Source organism: Mirounga leonina, unplaced genomic scaffold (assembly GCF_011800145.1).
Source record: "Mirounga leonina isolate KUSES-001 unplaced genomic scaffold, KU_Mleo_1.0 Mir_376, whole genome shotgun sequence".
NCBI lineage: Eukaryota > Metazoa > Chordata > Mammalia > Carnivora > Phocidae > Mirounga > Mirounga leonina.
Window position 1 is genome coordinate 6,603,417 of NW_023270718.1, and position 22,293 is coordinate 6,625,709.

Sequence of the window (22,293 nt, forward strand, 5' to 3'; positions counted from 1 at the left end):
AGGGCATGTTCAGATTTGTGTTTTATAAAAATTTCTTTGGAGTCATACATATAAGACACATGTTAGAAGGTTCCCAAGGGAGGAAGGGTAACAAGTGTGGATGTAACCAAGAGTCAAAAGGAAGTCATAGTCTTACTGGGAATTAAAGTGAAGAGAATGGCAGAGGGCACTACTATTCATAGAGGAGAAGCGTTCAGGTGCTGAGAGAAAATAAGAGACATGGGACCCCACAGAGAGTAACTCCCACACAAATTTCCAGGTCTTTGGAAGTCTGGTGTTCTTCCTGAAGCCGGGATTCCTGGATGCCCCTGCATGTTTCCCATAAGCCCTCTTTACTGAAGCATATGCGGGTTTTGTTCTTTGCTACCAAATGGCCTATGATTAACACACCAGGATTTGTAAAACGGACAGAGGTAAAGTGACTAAGGTGAAAAAATGGAAATTCTCAACAGGACTCAGATTCCTGAGTGTCCCCATTGTCTAATCTGTGTAAGGCCAAGGGGAAATGATTGAGCTTGGCCTTGGTGGGACAAGTTCCTGCCTATGTTGCAAAAATCCCTGACTCTTGTTGTATCTGAAATGGCCAGCAAAGTCTTTCAGTAAATCACAGTGCCTGAGATGGTGAAGCCAGATTGCCTGGGCTGGACACCCAAATTTACCATTGGCTAGTGTTGCAATTGGTCAAGCCATCCAACCCAGGGATTGGCCAACATTTTCTGTAAAGGGCCACAGTAGTAAATATTTTATGTTTTGCAGGCCATAGTGTCTCCATCAAAACTACTCAACCTTGCTGTTATAGCTGTGTGCCAATAAAACTTTATTTAAGGATGCTGAAATTGGAATTGTATATAATTTTTACTTGACACAGAATATTATTCTTTTTTCTTCAGCCATTAAAAAATATAAGCCAATCAAAAATAGATGGGGGGGCTGGATTTGACCCCCATTTTTACTTTGCTGAGCCTCAGTCACCCCATCTGTGAATTAAGGATAATAATTCTCATGGAGGACATGTTTGAGCAAAACAAGTAAGATAACTGATGCAAAGTTATCCTGAATTAGTATGGATTAGTTAATTGGCATGAATTATCATTAGCAGGTATTCTTGTGCACTACATATTACCATATGCTAGTAATTAGAAAAGAATCTCTTCCTCTCATGTTTTACATTCTCTCTGGGTGAACCTATCCACACTTAAGGCTTCAACCACACCTCATTAATAATCCCCAATTCCCTGCCTCCAGCTTGGACCTTGCTCTTGAATTTCAGGCACATCATCTTGGGTTCATTTGTCCCTTCAGGCCCATTTCTAGAATTTGATCTCATTACCTTCTCTGATAACTCTGTGTGATGGAAGGAACTGTGTCCCTCCAAAATTCATATGCTGAAGCCCTAACCCCACTACCTCAGAATGTGACTGTATTTGGAGAGAGGGCCTTTGGCTCTGACCCAATTTGACTGGTGTCCTTATAAGAACAGGAAATGAAGATACAGACACACACAGAAGAAAGACATCCATCTACAAGCCAAGAAGACAGGCCTCAGGAAAAAACAGCGCTGCTGACACCTTGATCTTGGGACTTCCAGCCTCTGGAACTGGGAGGAAATAAGTTTCTATTGTCTAAACTGCCCAGTCTGTGGTATTTTATTAAGGCAGCTCTAGCATACTAATATACTCTGCCTCTTCTCATGGAATTCCATCTCAGTGATGGCCCCCAAATCCACCAAATTACCCTGGTGCTTTTATTTTATTTATTTTTTTTAAAGATTTTATTTATTTGAGAGAGAGAATGAGATAGAGCATGAGAGGGGGGAGGGCCAGAGGGAGAAGCAGACTCCCCGCCGAGCAGGGAGCCCGATGCGGGACTCGATCCCGGGACTCCAGGATCATGACCTGAGCCGAAGGCAGTCGCTTAACCAACTGAGCCACCCAGGCGCCCAAGGGTGTTTTATCTTTTTAATTAAGAAAGAATTAAACATTAATTTAGTGTTTTTATTTTCTTTGGATAAATATCCAGTGGAATTACTGAATCACGTAGTATTTCTATTTTTAATTTTTTGAGGACCTCTATACTGTTTCTGACAGTGGCTGTACCAATTTACATTCCCACCAACATGAGGGTTCCTTTTTCTCCACATCCTCACCATACTTGTTATTTCTTGTCTTTTTGATTCTAGCCATTTTGGTAGGTGTGAGGTAATATTTCATTATGATTTTGGTTTGCATTTTCCTGATGATTAGTGATGTCAAGCATCTTCTCATGTATCTGTTGGCCATCCATATGGCTTCTTTGGAAAAATGTTTATTCAGGTCCTCTGCCCGTTTTTAAAAAAGATTCTATTTATTTATTTATTTATTTATTTATTTATTTATTTATTGCACAGGCAGGAGGGGCAGAGGGAGAGAATCTTAAGCAGTCTGTGCTGAGCGTGAAGCCTGATGTGGGGCTCGATCTCATGACCCTGAGATCACGAGCTGAGCCAAAATCAAGAGTCGGTCGCTTAAATGACTGAGTCACCCAGGTGCCCCCCTCTTACCCATTTTAAAATCAGATTATTTGGATTATTTGGGGGGGACTTTTGGTGTTGAGTTGTATACGTTCTTTATATACCTTGGATATTAACCCCTTATGGGATGTATCATTTGCAAATATCTTCTCACATTCAGTAAGTTGTCTTTTTTGTTTTGTTAATGATTTCCTTTGCTGTACAGAAGCCTTCCCTTTTGGTATGGTCCCAACGGCTTTTTTTTTTTTTTAAGATTTTTTTATTTATTCATTCGAGACACAGAGATAGAGAGAGAGAGAACATGAGCAGGAGGAGAAGCAGAGGGAGGGGGAGAAGTAGGCTCCCCGCTGAGCAGGGAGCCCGATGTGGGGCTCGATCCCAGGACCCTGGGATCATGACCTGAGCCGAAGGCAGATGCTTAATGACTGAGCCACCCAGGCCCTAAAACCTCTTGACTGGAGGGGTGCTTGAGTGGCTCAGTCGGCTGGGTATTTGCCTTCGGCTCAGGTCATGAGTCAGATCCCAGAGTCCTGGGATCAGCCCCATGCAGGGCTCCTCTGTCCCTCAACCTGCTCATGCTCTCTCTCTCATAAATAAATGAAATCTTAAAAAATAAAACAAAACTCTTGACTGGAAAGATCTGATGAGCTTCCAGGTTAGTGGACCCACCAAGGTGTTGGGAGGGTGGTACCCTCAGAGAGGAAAGTGTGCACTCCACCGTCTGCATACCTTGCTGTATGCATCTCTTCCATTTGGCCGTGTAACCAAACCAAATGAGAGTTTGTCCACCTGATGTGCAGTAAGCCAATAAAAACTGACATTGAGCTTTGGCAGTTAAGAAAGGAGAGCTATTTATTGGTGTGGCGCCTCCCAGGAGAATGTGGAGCTAATGCTCATTAGCCCCAAACTCCCTAATGGCTTGCAAGTGAGGGGTTTTAAAGGGCAAAATTTGGGGCACCAGAGTATCTCAGTTGGTTCAGTGTCCGACTCTTGATTTCAGCTCAGGTCACGATCTCAGGGTCATGGGATCAAGCCCTGCATCAGGCCCCTGTTCAGCGGGGAGTCTGCTTGAGATTCTTTCTCCCCCTCTCCACCCTGCTTGTGCTCTCTCTCAAATAAATCTTTAAAATAAAACAATGGGCAAAATTTGGGGCAGGGATCTCCTGAGAAGCTGGATGCTATAGTAACACTTCATCTGGTTCCCTGGAGGTCTTTTCCAACTCAAGAGACTGAGAATCTGAAAAATATCTTTATTCTTTATGTTAGAGATTTCATTAAGTACATTTGGTGATTATACCTTTACAGTAGTGCTAATTAACTACTTGTAAGCTAGTGGGGTTGCGTTCCTACAGGTTCCTCAGCTGGTCCAGCCAGGCCTGGGGGTGATAAGAACTCTACTGTTCATTTTTTCATCCAAACTGACATGACGGATGCCTGCTTCCACTGGTCTTGAGTCGTATCCTTTATAATAAACTGGTAAACAGAAGCAAATTGCCTTCCTGAGTTTGTCGAGCCACTCTAGCAAATTACTGAACCTGAGGAGGGGTTCACAGGGACCCCTGATTTATAGCGGGTCAGTCAGGTATAGGTGACAACCTGGGACTTGCAAGTAGCATCTGAAATGGGGCAGTCTTGTGGGATCCAGCCCTTTACTACACATTTGGTGTCAGAACTGTTATGTGAGGAGAGAAACAAGTTTTTGCTTAACCACCATCTCCCGCTTTGTATTGCTTGTCTTGAGTTCTTCTCACCTCAGTAATTATTTCCTTCATTTTCCTGAGTCTCTGAAGGAGAAAGGGCCTGGACACCCACGCTCCTTGACCCTTGACATTTAGAGGGCTGAATTCCTGTCTCCCACAGTAGGCTGGAGGTGAGGGGAATATTCAGACTTCAGTCTCTAAGGAGAGTACACAGACAACATATCCAGGGTGCTTTCTGGAAATTGCAAAAAGCCCTGGGTTTCTGTCACCTGATTGGTTCCAGCTCCATTGTCCCTCCCCTACCTTACCCAATAAAATATCTGCCCAAGCTGAGTCACTCTGCAGGAAGCTGGGAACTAGCAACAGAAAACAGATCTCAGTTGGTAAGTTGGGGGCCGGACAATTTCAAAAATTATTATTTGAACATCTGCTAGGTGGTAGATATCTCCTAAACCTTCAGAGCTGGGTGTCCAATATAGAATCCACTTGCCACATATGGTTATTGAGCTCTCGCTGGTCCAAGATGTGCTTTAAGTGTAACACCCATTTAGTACATTCAAAGACTTACCATGGAAAAAGAATGTAAAATAGCTGATTGATAATTCTTATATTGGTTATATGTTTCAATGATATTCTTTTTGACATGTTGGGTTACATACAATGTATTATTTAAAATTAATACGTTATCAAAATCGATTTCTTTTACTTTGTAGAAAGAATGATAAGCCTCACATGTAGCTTGCATGTATGTTTCTTTTTTTTTTTTAAGATTTTATTTATTTATTTGACAGACAGATATAGCGAGAGCAGGAACACAAGCAGCGGGAGTGGGAGAGGGAGAAGCAGGCTTCCCACTGAGCTGGGAGCCCGATGCAGGACTCGATCCCAGGACCCTGGGATCATGACCTGAGCCGAAGGCAGACGCTTAACAACTGAGCCACCCAGGTGCCCTGCATGTATGTTTCTACTGGACAGCGTTACTCTAGAGTTTTAGCACCGAAAGAATTTGGTAGTCTTCTAGCATATATACGAATGTGGAGGATATTTATTTATTTATTCATTCATTCATTCATTCATTCATGTAAAATTCTTTAAAACTTATTTGAAAAAAAAAAAATTTATTTGAGAGTGCGCGTGCACAAGAGAGAGCACGAGCAGGGGGAGGGGCAGAGAGAGAGGGAGAAGCAGCCTCCTCCCTGAGCAGGGAGCCCAATTTGGGCCTTGACCCCAGGACCCCGGGGATCATAACCTGAGCTGAAGGCAGATGCTTAACTGACTGAGCTACCCAGGAGCTCCTAATGTGGAGGATATTTAGACTAGAAAATGAAAGAATGCATAAATAAATAAAAATATCTGGTAGGATAAACTGTGCCTGGAGTCGCTGCTCTGCATTGTGGGCCAGGTGGTGCCTCTGAAGATGTAATTACTAAGCTGAGAATGAATATTTGGTAAGAGCCAAATGTGGGAAGCTTGAAAGAGCACTGTAGGCAGAAGGAACAGAGGATGCAGAAGCTCTGAGATGGCGGATGAGCTTGGCATGTTCAAGGAATTTCATGAAGGAACTCCATTTGGATGGAGCGCATTGTGCAAGATCAGAATGAAAGTATGGAGTATGATTGAGTGTGATGTTGTGATATATAATAATAAATATATATTTGGTTTTTGTCCTGTTTCTGGCACAAAGCTCCTAAAACCCTTGGAATCTCCTAAGTCAGGAGAGCAACTGAGATGTCTTGTTAAGTTAATGGGGTGGCTGGTTACCAGGAGGACCAACAATGTGATTGGAGGGTTGGAACTTTCAGTCTCAGTCCCCGGACCTCCAGGGAGAGAAGTGGTGGAAACTGAATTCAATCCACAATGGCCAATGAGTTAATCAATTATGCTTATGTAATGAAGCCTCCATAAAACCCCAAAAGGACAGGCTTCAGGGAGCTTCTGAGTTGGTGAAAACATGTGGAGATGTGGAGATGCGGGTAGAGCAGCCCACCTGGAGAAGACATGGAAGCTCTGAGTCCTTTCCCCATACCTGGCCCTATGCATCTCTTTCATCTGCTGTTCCTGAGTTATATCCTTTTATAATAAACTGGTGATCTAGCAAGTAAAATACTTCTCTGGGTCCTGTGAGCCACTGCAACAGATTAATCGAATCTGAGGAAGATGTTGTGGGAACCTATGATTTAGAGATAGTCAGTCAGAAGCAGAGGTATCCTGGGCTTGTAACTGGGGTCTGAATTGCCCCAGGGGCAAGGGGGCATCTTTTAGGACTGAACCTTTAAGCTGTGCAATCTGATAGCGTCAGAATTGAGTTGAATTCTTACACACCTGCTGGTGTTCAAGAATTGTTTTTTGGTGTGAGGACTCTCCTACACTTTGGAAATTGGGTCACAAAGGGATAGACAGGAAAGATCCAAGAGTGCTCGGTAAGCTTGAGCTTGGAAGTCAGGAGTTTGGAAACCACTGGAGAATGTTGAGCAGAATAATGTCATGCTCTTTGTTTTTAAAAGATCAGTTGGCTAGCCCCACATCGGGCTCCCTGCTCTGCGGGAAGCCTGCTTCTCCCTCTCCCACTCCCCCTGCTTGTGTTCCCTCTCTGGCTGTGTCTCTCTCTGTCAGATAAATAAATAAAATCTTAAAAAAAAAAAGATCAGTTGGCTATGGTCTGAAGATGGATTTTTGGGGGGGTAGTGGTGGGGGAGGCATTTGAAACAGGAACAAGCTATTTGCAAGTTCAGCGCAAATATGCAAGCCAGACGAAGGGCCATGGACAAGAGCACTGGGGATGTGAATGATTCTGGGTGTGGATTCAGTTGCTTTGCAGACAGAATCAACATACTTGGGAAAGACATCAAGAATGATAAGGATAAGGGAAAGACATCAAGGATCCATTTTAGATTTGGAGTGATAAGGGAAAGACATCAAGGATCCATTTTAGTTTTGGAGCTTTAACAGCTGAGTGTTTAATCCAGATAGATATGGAATACTGGGAGAGAGGCAGATTTGGGGGGATGGGATAGTTAAGAGTTTGGTTTGGGTAATGTCAGGTTTGGAATGCCTATGGGATTCCCACAGGGAGATTTCAAGTAAGGTGGCTATTGGTACCAGGGCACATGGCTGGCTCAGTCGGTGGAGCATGTGACTCTTGACCTCAGGGTTGTGAGTTTGAGCCCCACGCCGTGTGTAGAGATTACTTAAATAAATAAAACTTTTTTAAAAAAAGATTTTATTTATTTGACAGAGAGAGAAACAGCGAGAGAGGGAACACAAGCAGGGGGCGTGGGAGAGGGAGAAGCAGGCTCCCCACTGAGCAGGGAGCCCCATGTGGGGCTCGATCCCAGGACCCTGGGATCATGACCTGAGCCGAAGGCAGACGCTTAACGACTGAGTCACCCAGGCGCCCCTAAATAAAACTTTTTAAAAAAGAAGTTATCAGTGTGGTATTTTAAGCCATGAGACTGGATGATACTATGGAAAGACTATGTATAGAGGATGCAAGGGAGCAGGTATAAACCCAGAGACACCCTAACATGTAAAGTTAAACTTAGAGGGGGTGCCTGGAGGCTCAGTCAGTGGAATGTGTGACTCTTGATCTCGAGATTGTGAGTTTGAGCCCCACGTTGGGTGTGGAGGTTACTTAAAAATAAAATCTTTCAGAGGCACCTGGGTGGTTCAGTCGGTTGAGCATCCAACTCTTGATTTTGGCTCAGGTCATGATCTCAGGGTTGTGAGCCCCGTATTGGGCTCCATGATCATGTGGAGTCTGCTTGGGATTCTTTCTCTCCCTCTCCCCCTCCCCTTGCTCATGAGCACAAGAGCGCTCTCCCTCTAAAATAAAATCTTAAAAAAAAATCTTTAAAAATAAAAAAAGTTAAATTTAGAGGAGAAAAAGCTAGTAAATTGGACTGAGAAGAGGTGGCCAATTGAGCTATAATAACAACCAAGAGTGTACTGTGGATACATTTAAGTGACTGCCTTCGGCTCAAGTCATGATCCTGGAGTCCCGAGATCGAGTCCCACATGAGGCTCCCTGTTCAGCGGGGAGTCTGCTTCTTCCTCTGACCCTCCCCCTTCTCATGCTCTCTCTCTCATTCTCTCTCTCTCAAGTAAATAAATAAAATCTTTAAAAAAAGGAGGAGGAGGAAGGGGTCACATGGGTGCTACATCACCGAGGTATCAGGATGAGGACTGAGAAAGGACCACTGGAGCTGGTAACAAAAAGCCCACAGGTATCCCTGAGGAGAGCACATTCTGTGGAGTGCTGAACAGTGAAGTCAGTCTGGAGTATGTGTAGGAGAAAATGTGAGGTGAGGAGTGGAGACACTCCCTTCTAAAGTTTGGCTGTGAATCCTCTTCACAGAAAGAATTCTCTTGAGAGAAATAGGGCTGAAGCTAGAACAGAATATGGGCCAAGGATGGTCTCTTCTTATTTATTTTTTTGAAGTAAGCTCAACGCCCACTGTGGGGCTTGAACTCATGACCCTGAGACCAGGAGTCATGTGCTCTACCCACTGAGCCAGCCAGGCGCCCGGGATGGTTTCTTTTTATAGGGAGGAGATACGGTAACATTTATGTGATAGTGAGAATGGCCTTAGTAGAAAGAAAATCTTGGATTTTTGTCTTTGGCAGAAAAGAAAAGGGATAATGCAGGAGGAAAGTTCTCAGGAAGGTGAGGTAGAGAGGGATCCAGAGCAAACATGGGAGGGTAGCTGCTGGGATGAATGAGAATGCTTTACTCACTACAACAAGTGCAAGTAGATTGGAAGGTTTGGGGCAGCGCAGGCTAAAAAGTTCTAATGGTTACCATTTTCCCATTACAATATGAGGCAAAGGCATCAGCTGAGAACGGGGATGAGGAGGGGCGAAGCCAGGTAAAAGCAGAGAGGAGAAAAGGAGAACTGAAACAGTTATTTAAAAACTTGGAGGGGAAAAAAAAAAAGCAAAACTTGGAAGTGCAAATATGCTAGAGAAGTAGAGTAAGCTAACACAGAAGTACTGAGCTGCCATTTGAAATCTGGTCATAAATTCAGTTGTGCCCCATCGTAGTTGTGACACTCACCAGGCAAGTCACTTCCCCTGCCAGAGCCGTGGTTTCCTCTCTTTATCCCAGAGAAGGTTGCTGTAATTGGAGATTATAAAATGGACAGTGACTGGCACATTTGAGGGGCTCACTGAACAGGAGCCCTCATAATCCACAATAGTATTGTGTGTGGTTCACAGGTCCTGTCTCCCAAACTACAGCTAGGGTGGGCCCATAATGTACAATTTTGCCTCATTGGCCTTTCCCCTCCTGTCACTGCACAATTGTCCTTCCTTGTTGTAGCAGCATTTTTAAACCAAGATCTATAGATCACTGAACACATCATATCTTCTGAGTGCCTCACAGGGTGGTTAGTGAGTGGGTAGAGAGAACATGACTCTGTCAAGGAAGTATGGTGGGTGGAAGAGAGTTGAGGGGACAATTCTGGTGGAATTTCAAATGCTCATATGTGAGGGTTGTGGGCTAAAGGAGCTCTTGGCATATGCGAAAATGTTCCTAAGTACTAACTACTACTGTTATGAGCGCTGTTCTTGACTTGAACTTGAGCTTCCACAATGCATGGCCCAGGACTGAGCCCCAGGACACAGTACAGAGCCAGGTGAAGACCAAGAGTTCCCATCTGTTAAAGACTCACTCGGTCCTGCCTCAAACACTTCCACGTCTACTCTCAATTAATCCTCACCTGAAAAATCAGTCTTCACCATAAAACTGCCTCCATTCTGCAGAGGAGCAAACTGAAGCTCAAAGAGATGGCACTAAGAACTCCTTGGGCAGGTGTCAGATGAAGAGTAGAATAAAGACTGACCTCCCTCCAGAGCCCAGCGCTTTTTACACTGGTAACAGTGACTCTCAACTGGGAGTGCTTCCCGCCCCCCGCCCCCCCAACCCAGGGGACATTTGACAATTTACTTCTGGATGTCACAACTGGTGGTGGAGCTGCTACTGGCATTTGGTAGGTAGGGGTAGGGATGCTGCTAAACATTCTGCAGTGTACAGGACAGTCTTCCAAAACTAACAATTACCCAGCCCCACATGTCAATGGTACCAAGGTTGAGAAACTGCACTAAATCAAGCAATGTGCCATAGAGACCCACTGGGAAAGTGACTGGTAAAGACAGGAAGAAGGACAGGAGGGAGGGAGACCACGTCCAGGTAATCTTGGGGGAACCCCTTTAAAAAGCAGCATTTTAGACTGGCAAAGGCAGTGACTCTGAAATTGGCTAAATCCAGTTTTCAAAACTTGCCACCTCTGCTGACTAGCTGGGCATGATGTTGAACAAACTACTGAAACCCCTGGGCCACAGTTTCCCTTTGATAAAAAAGGGATAACAACAGACACCTTGCAATATTATTATTATTATTATTATGTTTTTATTTTATTTAAATTCAGGTTAGTTAACATATAGCATATTATTAGTTTTGGGGTAGAATTTAGTGATTCATCTGTTGCATACAACACCCAGTGCTCATTACATCAAGTGCCCCCCTTAATGTCCATAACCAATTACCCCATTCCCTCACCCTATTATTATTTCTTAAAGATTTACTTATTTTATTTTATTTATTTATTTATTTTTTAGATTTTATTTATTTTTTTGACAGAGAGAGATATAGCGAGACCAGGAACACAAGCAGGAGCGGGACAGGGAGAAGCAGGCTTCCCGCAGAGCAGGGAGCCCGATGTGGGACTCGATCCCAGGACCCTGGGATCATGACCTGAGCCGAAGGCAGACGCTCAACGACTGAGCCACCCAGGCGCCCAAAGATTTACTTATTTTAGAGAGAGAGAAAGAGCACGAGCTGGAGGGGCAGAGGGAGAGGAGGGAGAATCTCAAGCAGACTCCTCACTGAGCACAGGGCCTGACGTGGGGCTCAATCTCATGACCCTGAGATCATGATCTGAGCCAAAAGATTCACTTAGCTGACGGAAACACCCAGGTGCCCCTATTTATTTATTTTAGAGAGGGGTGGGGAGAGGCAGAAGAAGAGGGAGAGAAAGAATCGCAAGCAGACTCCCTGCTGAGCACAGAGCCTGATGTGGTGCTCCATGCCATGACCCTGAGATCATGACCTGTGCCAAATCAAGAGTTGGACACTTAACTGACTGAACCACCCAGGCGCCCCAACACCTTGCAATATTATTATGAGTATTAAATGTGAACAGGTGCTTGGTAATTACAATTTCTCTTGAGGCTGAATAGCCCAGAGTAAACTGATCCTCAAATTTTTGAGGCCATAGAAGACCACCTTAGCTTTTATGCAGAGATTCCAGAGTGGGGTTCATGAATATGCATTATTAGTAGCCCCCCTGGGTATCTTTTTTTTTTTAAGATTTTATTTTTAAGTAATCTCTACACCCAACGTGGGGCTTGAACTCACAAGCCTGAGATCAAGAGTCGCACGCTCCACTGACTGAGCCAGCCAGGCACCCCAGCCACTCTGGATATTTCTGATACAGCTAAGAGATCATAATATGAGAAAATTTGTTAATGTGCATGAGTCACACAGACTTCTGGGTTGAATATGGATGCGGTAGTTACAGATGTGACCTGGTCCAGATGCAGACACTACATTTTTTCGAATTCTTATTCTTTTCTTTTGGGGGGGGGATTATTCTTTCTTCTTTTTTAAAAGGGAGATTCTTAAAAGCAAGGAAATCTATCCCAGAAGCTCCCCCCCTGATATTTTCCAGCAGTGTTACTGTCCAGGATTTAGTCATGTGCCCACTGTTAAAGCAAGCCCTTGCAAAGCAAAGGGGATTCCAATTACTGGTGAAACTAATCAGAATTTGCCTCCAGAGACTGAGAGGAACACCTTCCCTGAAGGATGAGTAACTAAACAAAACTACGGTTTGGGCAGCAGAAGAGACTTGGGGAATGGATGTTGGGGGCAACCAGCAATGTCTGTCAAAGTGGTGTAACAGAGAAAGCCAGATTAACCTGGGTCAAAGGCCTTCCTCTACCACTTACTACTGAAGTGACTTTGGGCAGTTTCTATAATTGCTCTGAACATCAGTTTATTCTTATGAAAACCAGAAATAATGAGTATTATAGCATTCTTATGTAGATCAAACTGGATCCCCATATATAGCAATTAACACAGTGCATGGTCTCAGATAAGAACCCAACAGATACTACTAACAAATTTTATTATTCTCACATTCTTTATCCCACAGAACACTAATGCTATGCAATGGGTAAAAATTCTTCACATCCCAGAGAAGAGCTCCATATCAAGCAATGAAAAACAGAAGGTTGAAAGTAGAGATAGGGCCCCCTTTGCTGACTTCCTCTAGCACAGAATCCACATGATGTAACAATATTACTACATATTACCGGTAACTGTTCAAAGTCCTCAATTATAAACTCAAACCAAATCCTAAAACTTTAACCTCAATACTAAGCAAACAGCCGGCGAAGGGTTCTCATAGTGCGAGCTGGGAGTCTGGGAGAACCTGGGGCTGCAAGAGCTTGCCAAGCTTACCAGCATCTATGCAGTGAATCATGGGTGAGAGGTGGACCTACTGACTCTGAGTCTAGTGTTTCCCCTCACTAGGCCATAACTGTCTGTCAATTTTTTCTTATCTCTATACCTTCAGAGTAGTTTTCTGCTAGTGAACAGGAGCCTTGAAATCCTCTTGACTAGGCAATCAGCCTGATAGATGGAATACATCTGAATAACTGTGGGAATATGGAGAACTATCCTCTCCCAAAGTAATAGCCAAGGGAGTGCCAATTTTTAGTATGACTGGCCACAAGTTTCAGCTGAGTCGGGTGTCCTGGTTGGAGTGGGAGCTTAGCGGAGGGTGATGTTGGCCATGAATAGGGATGCGGTAAGATGGTTCCTCAGATGAGACATGGCAATTGTTGAAATGTTTCAGGTGTGGGCAAGATGGAAAGCAACATCTCCATCCCAATGGATGGACCCAAAGAGATGCTCCATGAGCCTGCTGGCTACACGGTTCTGTGGATCCTGTCATTGGTGGTGCTTGGCATCACCTTTGTCCTTGGCGTCCTGGGCAATGGGCTTGTGATCTGGGTGGCTGGATTCCGGATGCCACGCACAGTCACCACCGTCTGTTACCTGAACCTCGCCATAGCCGACTTCTCCTTCACTGCCACCCTACCATTCCTCATTGTCTCAAAGGCCATGAGAAAACAGTGGCCTTTTGGCTGGTTCCTATGCAAGGCAGTTCACATTGTGGTGGACATAAACCTATTTGGGAGTGTCTTCCTCATTGCTTGCATTGCCCTGGACCGCTGTATTTGTGTCCTGCATCCAGTCTGGGTCCAGAACCACCGTACTGTAAGTCTGGCTACAAAAGTGATTATCGGACCCTGGATTCTTGCCCTAATCCTTACTTTGCCAGTTTTCATCTTCTTGACTACAGTAAATGATGGAACAGGGAATATACAATGTACTTTCAACTTTGCATCCTGGGGCAACAGTACTGAAGAGAGGATGAAGGTGGCCCTCACCATGTTGACGGCCAGAGGGATCATCCGGTTTATCATTGGCTTCAGCATGCCGATGTCCATCATTGCTATCTGCTATGGGCTCATTGCTGCCAAGATACACAAAAAAGGCATGATTAAGTCCAGCCGTCCCTTACGGGTCCTTACCGCTGTTGTGGCTTCCTTCTTTCTCTGTTGGTTCCCCTTTCAACTGATTGCCCTTTTAAGCACAGTCTGGCGCAGAGAGATGTTGTTGGAGCGTAAGTACAAAATCCTTACTGTCTTTGTTAATCCAACGAGCTCCCTGGCCTTTTTCAACAGCTGCCTCAACCCAATGCTCTACGTCTTTGTGGGCCGAGACTTCCGAGAGCGATTGATCCACTCCCTGCCTGCCAGTCTGGAGAGGGCCCTTAGTGAGGATATAACCCACACCAGTGACACAACAGCCAAATCTGCTTTATCATCTGCAGAAGCAGAGTTACGGGCAATGTGAGGGGGCTGGGGGACATTTTTGAGCTCTGCATGCTCTTAACCCTGCTCCCATTTCCAGCTTCATCTTACCTTGGGTCAGGAAAAATACTTTGGTGTCCCCTGACTTGTGGGGAAAAAAGTGACATAAGGTGTCATTCTGATTTTGGACCTCAGCCTCTACCCTGGGATAAGGTGGAGGTTGTCAAAGGGTACAAGGGAGGAGAAGAGAAAGTGATGGGGAATTTGTAAAGTTTAGGTGAGAGAGTATAGTAAGGGAAAAACTAGTTATTTTACCATTAAAATTTTGCTTAGGGTTTCTTTAAAGCTATTGTTAATCAGACTACAGAAATTTCTTTGTGTTCATAGCTTACTAAGAGTTTTCTTTTTAAAATCATGAATGGCTATTGGATTGTATGACTTGCATTATATGCGTATATTAAGATGATCATATAGTTTTATCCTTTCATTTGTATCATCATACATTACACTCTAGGCGTGGCACCATTAATTTCTGCATGTTAAACTACCCTTGCAGTCCCAGAATAAACCACATTTGGTCATGATGTATTTTGTCTATTTATAATTTATCTCTCTAGATTTGTTTAGAACTTCTGCATTTATGTGTATGTAAAGATGGATCTCTTACTTTCCTTTTCTCTAGTGTCCTTGTCAGCTTCTACATCAAACTGCTGATGGCCCCCTAAACAGACTTGGGAAGTGATTCCTCTGATTCTTTTCTTTCATAAATGTTTAGAATTTCACCAGTGAAGACAGTTGGCTTTGGGTTTTCTTTCTGGGAAGGCTTTTAGTAATGAGTTCAATTTCTTTAATAGCTATGGGACTATTCAGATTTTCTATTTCCTCTTCTGTCAATTTTGGTAAACTGTGACTCTCAAGGAATTTAGCATTTCATCCAAACTGTCAGATTTATTGGCATGAAACAGTATGATAACTGTGTGTAGTACTTGGTATGGTTTCCTTCACATAATGAGAATGTAAACTATCTGAAGACAGGGATTTTGGCCCTTATTGTTCACTGATGGATCCCCACACCCTATGTATAAAATAGTGCCTAATGTGTGATAGACAGACACTCAATAAATATTGAATTAATGAATCAATAGACAATACTGTCATCCAGGTGTCAAGTAAGAACCTTTAATGTCTAGCAAAAATGATCTCTCACCCTCATTTCACGAACTGGGAGTGCCCAGTAGATTCTCACTGCAGTTTACAATATTTACAAATTCCCATGTGGTTTACATTTTTATGAACACCTATGGTTTTGAGTTTCTGCTTCAGGTAAAGCACTCTGGCTAACTGTTCCCTGGTGCTTTTGTTTTGAAGTCAGTCAGTCAGTCCATAATAGTACTCAGCCTTTTTTTTCTTTCTTTCTGCAAACATGACTCACAAATTATCTGTTACTGCGTAACATACTTCCCTGATGCGCTGGCAAAAAAAAGAACTCAAACTAAACATTGGGTCGTCTTATTATCAAAAGTCCCTCATTCATTCTGCTGCTTTACTGTCATCCTCCTGCTTTACTGTCATCCTCCTTCTCCCCTTCCCTCATGTCACCCATAAAGTTTTGCATTTCCAGTGCACAGCAGTGTACCCATTTCATTTACATTTTTGACTCCTAGAAATGCTTTTTAGTTCCCAAGAAATGTCCAACTAAGGTGTGGTCATGGAAAATAAGACACAAGTAAGAAATGCAAGAGTGCAAAGCCAGGAGCCACAAAGGATGGTGTACATCTTCTCAATAGAACCAGTGCTTCCAAACTGGCTAATTAAGAAATTTGCTTCACTGTCAGGGCTGGGAATTCTTATGATGCCTGCTCACTGGCCTTGGTTATTTGCAACAGAATAGTGCCTGCTATATCCTCTCTACTTTTCTGTTCTTCATTGGAAGTCTTCATTGTATATGCCCAGTTCCTACTGCACCATTATGTATTGGGTCTCTGGAAGCTGAGGATTCTTTTAAGTTTATGGAATGCTTATCATAAAGAAACACTTATAAACCTCACTGAAGCTAAAACTCCAAAATAAAACATTGGGGCTATCACCCTTGGGAAGGATGGGATTACTTTTGTTTGGAAGAGTATACAGGGATGTTGAGGGGGCAAAGAGGTAGGATGTGGTAGAGACTGCCAGCTTCCTACCCAATATTCATCCCCCTCCATTACAAGAAGTAGGTGGATATTCATTTAACTAAATTAATACTTTCCTCAGCCATCCTTTCAGCTAGATGAACTTCTAGCAATTCTTAGCAATAACATGCCAGGTATATCAGCATGTAAAGAGCTTCTTCATTCTTTTTTTTTTTTTTTAAGATTTTATTTATTTATCTGAGAGAGAATGGGAGACAGAAAGCATGAGAGGGGGAGGATCAGAGGGAGAAGCAGACTCCCCGCCGAGCAGGGAGCCCGATGCGGGACTCGATCCCGAGACTCCAGAATCATGACCTGAGCCGAAGGCAGTTGCTTAACCAACTGAGCCACCCAGGCGCCCAAGAGCTTCTTCATTCTTTTTAAAGCTTGCATGGTATTCCACTGGATTGACGTAACAAAACATTTAATCAGTTACATATTAATGGCCATTTAAATTGTTTCTAAACATTTCTCTGGCCTTTTGGCTAAATTGTTTATTTTATTTTTTTTTGTAAATTTTTTTTTTTTAAGACTTTATTTTTTTGCGAGAGAGAGAGAATGAGAGACAGAGAGCATGAGAGGGAGGAGGGTCAGAGGGAGAAGCAGGCTCCCCGCCGAGCAGGGAGCCCGATGGCGGGACTCGATCCCGGGACTCCAGAATCATGACCTGAGCTGAAGGCAGTCGCTTAACCAACTGAGCCACCCAGGCGCCCTATTTTATTTTTTAAAAAAATTTTATTTATTTACTGAACAGAGAGAGAAGGAGCACAAGCAGGGGGAGCAGGAGAGGGAGCAGCAGACTCCCTGCTGAGCAGGGAGCCCAATGTGGGCTTGACCCCAGGACTCTGGGATCATGACCTGAGCTGAAGGCACACGCTTAACTGACAGTTTAGAGATATATAACTATGTAGTAAAATTACGAAGGAAAGTGACGAATTGACTGCCATAATCAAGATAGTGGTTACAGTTGGAAAGAGGGAGGAAAAATGATCAGAAAAAAGTATGTTGTGGCTGATGGCTTCTGGAATGCTGATCATGATCTATGTCTTCACTTGCTGCTGGTACATGGGTATTTGTTTTACACAAATATATGAATCTTCATCAAAAAAAAAGATTCGGGGCACCCGTGTGGCTTAGTTGTTAAGTGTCTGCCTTCGGCTCAGGTCCTGGTCCCAGGGTCCTGGGATGGAGCCCTGCTTCGGGCTCCCTGCTCCGTGGGAAGCCTGCTTCTCCCTCTGCCACTCCCCCTGCTTGTGTTCCCTCTCTAGCTGTCTCTGTGTCAAATAAGTAAATAAAATCTTAAAAAAAAAAAAAAAGATTCATTTTACTTTAGAGAGAGAGAGAGGGAAAGAAAGGTGAGAGGGAGAGGGATAAGAATCTCAAGCTGACTCTCCACTGAGGGTGGAGCCCAACCTGGAGCTCGATCTCAACACCCTGAGATCGTGACCCCAGGCAGATACTTAACCGACTGAGCCACCCACGCGTCCCTAATCTTCATGTTTACCTTTTATTCATTTTTGCCCTTAGGTTTGTTATATCCCACTTTTTTTTTTTCTTTAATAGTTCCGTGAAATTCAGGCTCCTTTTCCTTCATACCAGGAAAGCTTCATAGCTTCTGGATTTCGGCTGCCTCAAGCAGGGCAACCCATTTATAGAGGCACTGAAGTTCTCTAAATTTGCTAATTGGATTTATCAGGAGAGGGAGAGCTGAGGGGTCAAAAGAAAGGGGCAGCTAAACAATCCGGTATGGCTGGCTTTGGTGTTCTTACTTGTCTCAAGTGCTAAAGAAAACAAACTTAGAAATCGAGCTCCACCCTGTGGCTGCCAGAACACAAAGCAAGGAAATGGGAGTCTGACCAGCCTCCTGAGCTGTACAACCTCACTGGGAGCAACTGGGAGCGATCCTCTAGAAGAACCAGATTCTCTCCTCCACAAGTTCCCCCAGAGTGACTTTTTTTTTGGGGGGGGGAGGCAGGTGGAGAGGGATTGAGAGAATCTTAAGAAGGCTCCACGCCCAGTGCAGAGCCTGACAATCTCACAACCCTCACATCATGACCTGAGCCGAAATCAAGAATCAGCCCTCAACCAACTGAGCCACCCGGGTGCCCCCCCCTAGTGTGAATTTCTAAGTGCAAGGAAATCTGTTTTCTAATGGAGGAAGTCTCCTCATTCCAGAATGTACATTCCAGAGATAGGAGACTGGGGATCTCTCCTGTATCCCATCCCACCATAAGATACTAGATAAACTTGCTAGTAGATAAAAAGAGAATCTGCGTGAATGTCTCATAATCTTGGGACACTGAAGATTGAGCAACTGTGTTTTTTCCTCACATTCCCATCTCATGGCTCTCTCAGCCCCAAATATCATCTAGGTAACTATTTCCCAAATGTGAACCTACCACTGATGCTGTTCGCCAAAATCATCTGGGGAGGTTTTTTTTTTTTTTTTTTTTTTTTAAAGATTTTATTTATTTAGTCATGATAGAGAGAGAGAGAGAGAGAGAAACAGAAGGAGAAGCAGGCTCCCAAGGAGCAGGGAGCCCGATGCGGGACTCGATCCCAGGACGCTGGGATCATGACCTGAGCTGAAGGCAGACGCTTAACCATCTGAGCCACCCAGGCACCCCAGGTATTTTTTTTTTAAATATGGGTCAGGTCACTGCACCATCAAGCCATCTCCGATTAACAAAGTCTGGTGCAGAATGCAGGAATCCATATTTATTCCCAAAGCTCTCTGGTAACTGTGATGTGCAGTCAGATTCCTCTGATGATGAGCAGTTATATAAATGCTTTCTTTACAAGAGAACAGACTAAGAACTAGTATCAGATCTTAGAAACACAGATACATCTTTATAGTCCACACCCAAGAACAAATGGTCTTCTTATGGGGCTGGGGAGGCAGCTATTAGGAGGGCAATGTGAGCAGTTCAGTTAGCAAAATACATCTTGACAGAAAGGTCGCTGCCCCAGTATCTTGTTCAAGGCCCTCTAGAGCAGCTTTGGTCTTGAAGTCGCAGATGTGGGCGAGTTAAGGTGTCACTATTCTACTCTTCTAAAAGGAGAGGTTCTCAGGAACAGTAACAGAACTACTACTTAATCAGAAAGGCATCTTCCCCACCCTTTCCAACTCCAAATTCTCAGCCTCCACAATCATGACAGCCGATACCTCACAATAAATCATACACCCACACCCCCCACACAACCCAGAATAGATTTGTTATATTCCATTGGTTCTGTTTCTTTGGAGAACCCTAATATACTAAAAAATTATTGTCGATTGTAATGGTATGGTGGCTATAGTTTTTAAAAATCCTTATCTGTTACAGATACATACTGAAGTATTTAAGGGGAAAATGACATATGATTTTTTTTAAGATTTATTTATTTGAGAGACAGAGAGAGAGCATGAGCACGAGCAGGGGGAGGAGCAGAGGGAGAGGGAGACGCAGACTCCCTGCTGAGCAGGGAGCCCGACACAGGGACTCCAGGAGTCCAGGACCATGACCTGAGCCAAAGGCAGACGCTTAACCGACTGAGCCACCCAGGTGCCCCGTGACATATGATATTTGATTAGAAATATTCCCCAGGGGAAAAAAGGAAGGAAAGGTAATCAGTGAGAGATCAACAAAATGTTTTCAATTTTTGAAGCTTTCTACTCATGTAGATGTTTCCATTTTGCACTTTAAAGTCTTTTAAAAAATCACTCTATGATCCAACAAATCCATTCCTAGATATATGCCCTGCCAACAAACATGTGCCTATGAACGCTAGGACACATAGATGATATGAGGGAAAAACAGTTGGACAAAAGAGCGTGCCCAAGATTACAAAATGCTTACATATTTCATAAGAGCCCCAAACTGGAAACAAGCCAAATGTCCATCTTCAGTAGGATAAACAATTGCAGTCTAATCCTAAAATGAATTACTATATAATAAAAATGGTTGAAGTAGCCTGCATGACATGGATCAATCTTAAGATCATCATGTTAAGTGAAAAAGCCACATATATCAGAATAGATTTGTTATATTCCATTTACGTACAGCTTTCCAAAAGGTAGTTAAACTATACTACTTAGGTACACATACTTAGGTTTAATTTTAAAAGGCAAAGGATTTGGGTGTCTGTGTGGCTCAGCTGGTTAAGTGTCTGACTTTGGCTCCGGTCATGATCTTGGGGTCCTGAAATTGAGCCCCACATCGGGCTCGGGGAGTCTACTTGTCCCTCTCCCTCTGTCCCTCCACCCACCTGTGCTCTGTCTCTCTCTCAGATAAACAAAATCTTTAAAAAAAATAATAAAAAGCAAAGGGTTTATTACATAAAAGCCAAAAGGGTGATCATAGCTAGGAGGAGAGAGCAGGTTTGATCTGAAAAGTATACAAGGTTGGCTGGCAGGCTTCTGGGGTTCTTTTAAGTTTCTAGATCTTGACTTATGTGGGAGGCACATAGGTGTTTGTTTTATAAGAATGGGACAAGTTGTACATGTGTTTTATTCACTTTTCTGCACCTTTGGTATCCTTCACAATAAGGTTTTTATTTTTAAGATTTTATTTTTTTATTTGACAGAGAGCACAAGTAAGCAGAGAGGCAGGCAGAGGGGGAGGGAGAAGCAGGCTCTCCAATGAGCAGGGAGTCCGATGTAGGACTTGATCCCAGGACCCTGGGATCATGACCTGAGCCAAAGGCAGCCACCTAACCAACTGAGCCACCCAGGTGCCCCAATAAGGTTATTTAAAAAAAAAAAATCAATTCCTCTCGTGTCCACTCCTGTTTACACTAAAGAAGCCTCTTGGCTCTGGAACCCAGGCAGCCTAAAGTAGAGCATCCTATTCATATCAGAGCTACGTTACCTAAAACTGGGCTTATTAGAAGAGAGAAATCTGGGGGATCAAAGGCCAGCAAAAGCAAAACAACTCAGGTTTGACCTGGGTTGATGCCCCTTGTGTTACTTTATTTGTTCAAGAGCTAATGAAAACCCTGAGTTAGAACATAACTCCCACCTAGTGGTTGCTTGCAGTTAAGACACAATAAAGGAAGTGGAAGTTTTGCTGAATCTCACTTCATCCCCACTGGGAGAGGCTCTGGAGTAAGTTTTCTGGGGCTCTCCGAACAAACAATCTTCCAGGAAATCCAGGATATCCTCATCCATCCAAATGTATATTCCAGAGACTGGCCTTCACCTCACCCCTCACTGTTACTAGACTGAACAAAATAGGTTATAAATGTTTTACACTGTCTGTTTGTCCTCATATTCTCAGCCTCACCTCCCCCAAATACTGTCTATGGTGGTATTTCCATGTTGATCTCCACTGTGGCCATAAGAGAACCAGCAGGGAAGTAGTTAAAACTACAGATGAGCAAACTGTGTATTCTGTTATTTAGCCATAAAAAATGAGGAAATCTTGCCATTTGCGACAACATGGATGGGCCTTGAAGGGATTATGCTAAGTGAAATAAATCAGAGGAAGACAAGACTTGATCCCAGGACCCTAGACCTGAGCCTAAGGCAGACGCTTAACTGACTGAGCCACTCAGGCCCCCCGTACCTATTGCTTTAAAACAAAAACCTGGTTTCTAATGATTTGTCATGTGGAAATTTGCAGTGAAGCAAAAATGAAGCCAAATTATTTCTTACTGTTCCAAAATCTCAGTATGCAATTCTCTGAAATATTTAGCTAATATAAGGAAGTTCTGACTTTGTCAGACACTTCATGAAATTCCTACAATGATAAAAACAATGGAAAGACACTATGAAATCTTATTGTTCAAATATAGTAAGTACTGATTACCAAGTACTTGGATTAGACACCTTTCCTCAATTAGGTATCACAGTCAGAACAAAGGAAAGTGATGCTGATGTTTATTCACGTATTATAGTACTTTCTGAAATTGTAGTATTTCATACATATTGTATGTATGTAAGATAGATAACAAAATAAGTGAAGACTCCTATCCACCACTAGACTTCAGAGAG

The 22,293-nt window shown here is 43.4% G+C and overlaps 2 protein-coding genes across 4 annotated transcripts in view; one reads left to right on the forward strand and one right to left on the reverse strand.

The window, feature by feature from the left end:
• The window catches only part of LOC117998274 (zinc finger protein 260-like), a 64,055-nt gene that overhangs the window by 6,125 nt on the left and 35,637 nt on the right, over window positions 1-22,293 (reverse strand). The window contains exon 8 of one of the 2 annotated variants that reach the window (XR_004675960.1): window positions 13,723-13,808. The exons of the other annotated variant lie outside the window; for it this stretch is intronic. The gene's annotated coding sequence lies outside the window, so the exon portion shown is untranslated. The remainder of the gene's footprint in view (window positions 1-13,722; window positions 13,809-22,293) is intronic. 2 annotated transcript variants of the gene reach the window in all.
• On the forward strand, window positions 4,564-14,732 carry LOC117998311 (N-formyl peptide receptor 2-like). Of its 2 annotated transcripts, none has more exons than XM_034987072.1 (2): window positions 4,564-4,592; window positions 13,125-14,732. In XM_034987072.1, the coding sequence occupies exon 2, from the start codon at window positions 13,136-13,138 to the stop codon at window positions 14,189-14,191; it is 1,056 nt and encodes a 351-aa protein (XP_034842963.1). In that variant the 5' UTR covers window positions 4,564-4,592; window positions 13,125-13,135; the 3' UTR covers window positions 14,192-14,732. The 2 variants fall into 2 exon arrangements, with proteins under 2 accessions (XP_034842963.1, XP_034842964.1); XM_034987073.1 differs by lacking the exon at window positions 4,564-4,592 and adding an exon at window positions 11,818-12,581.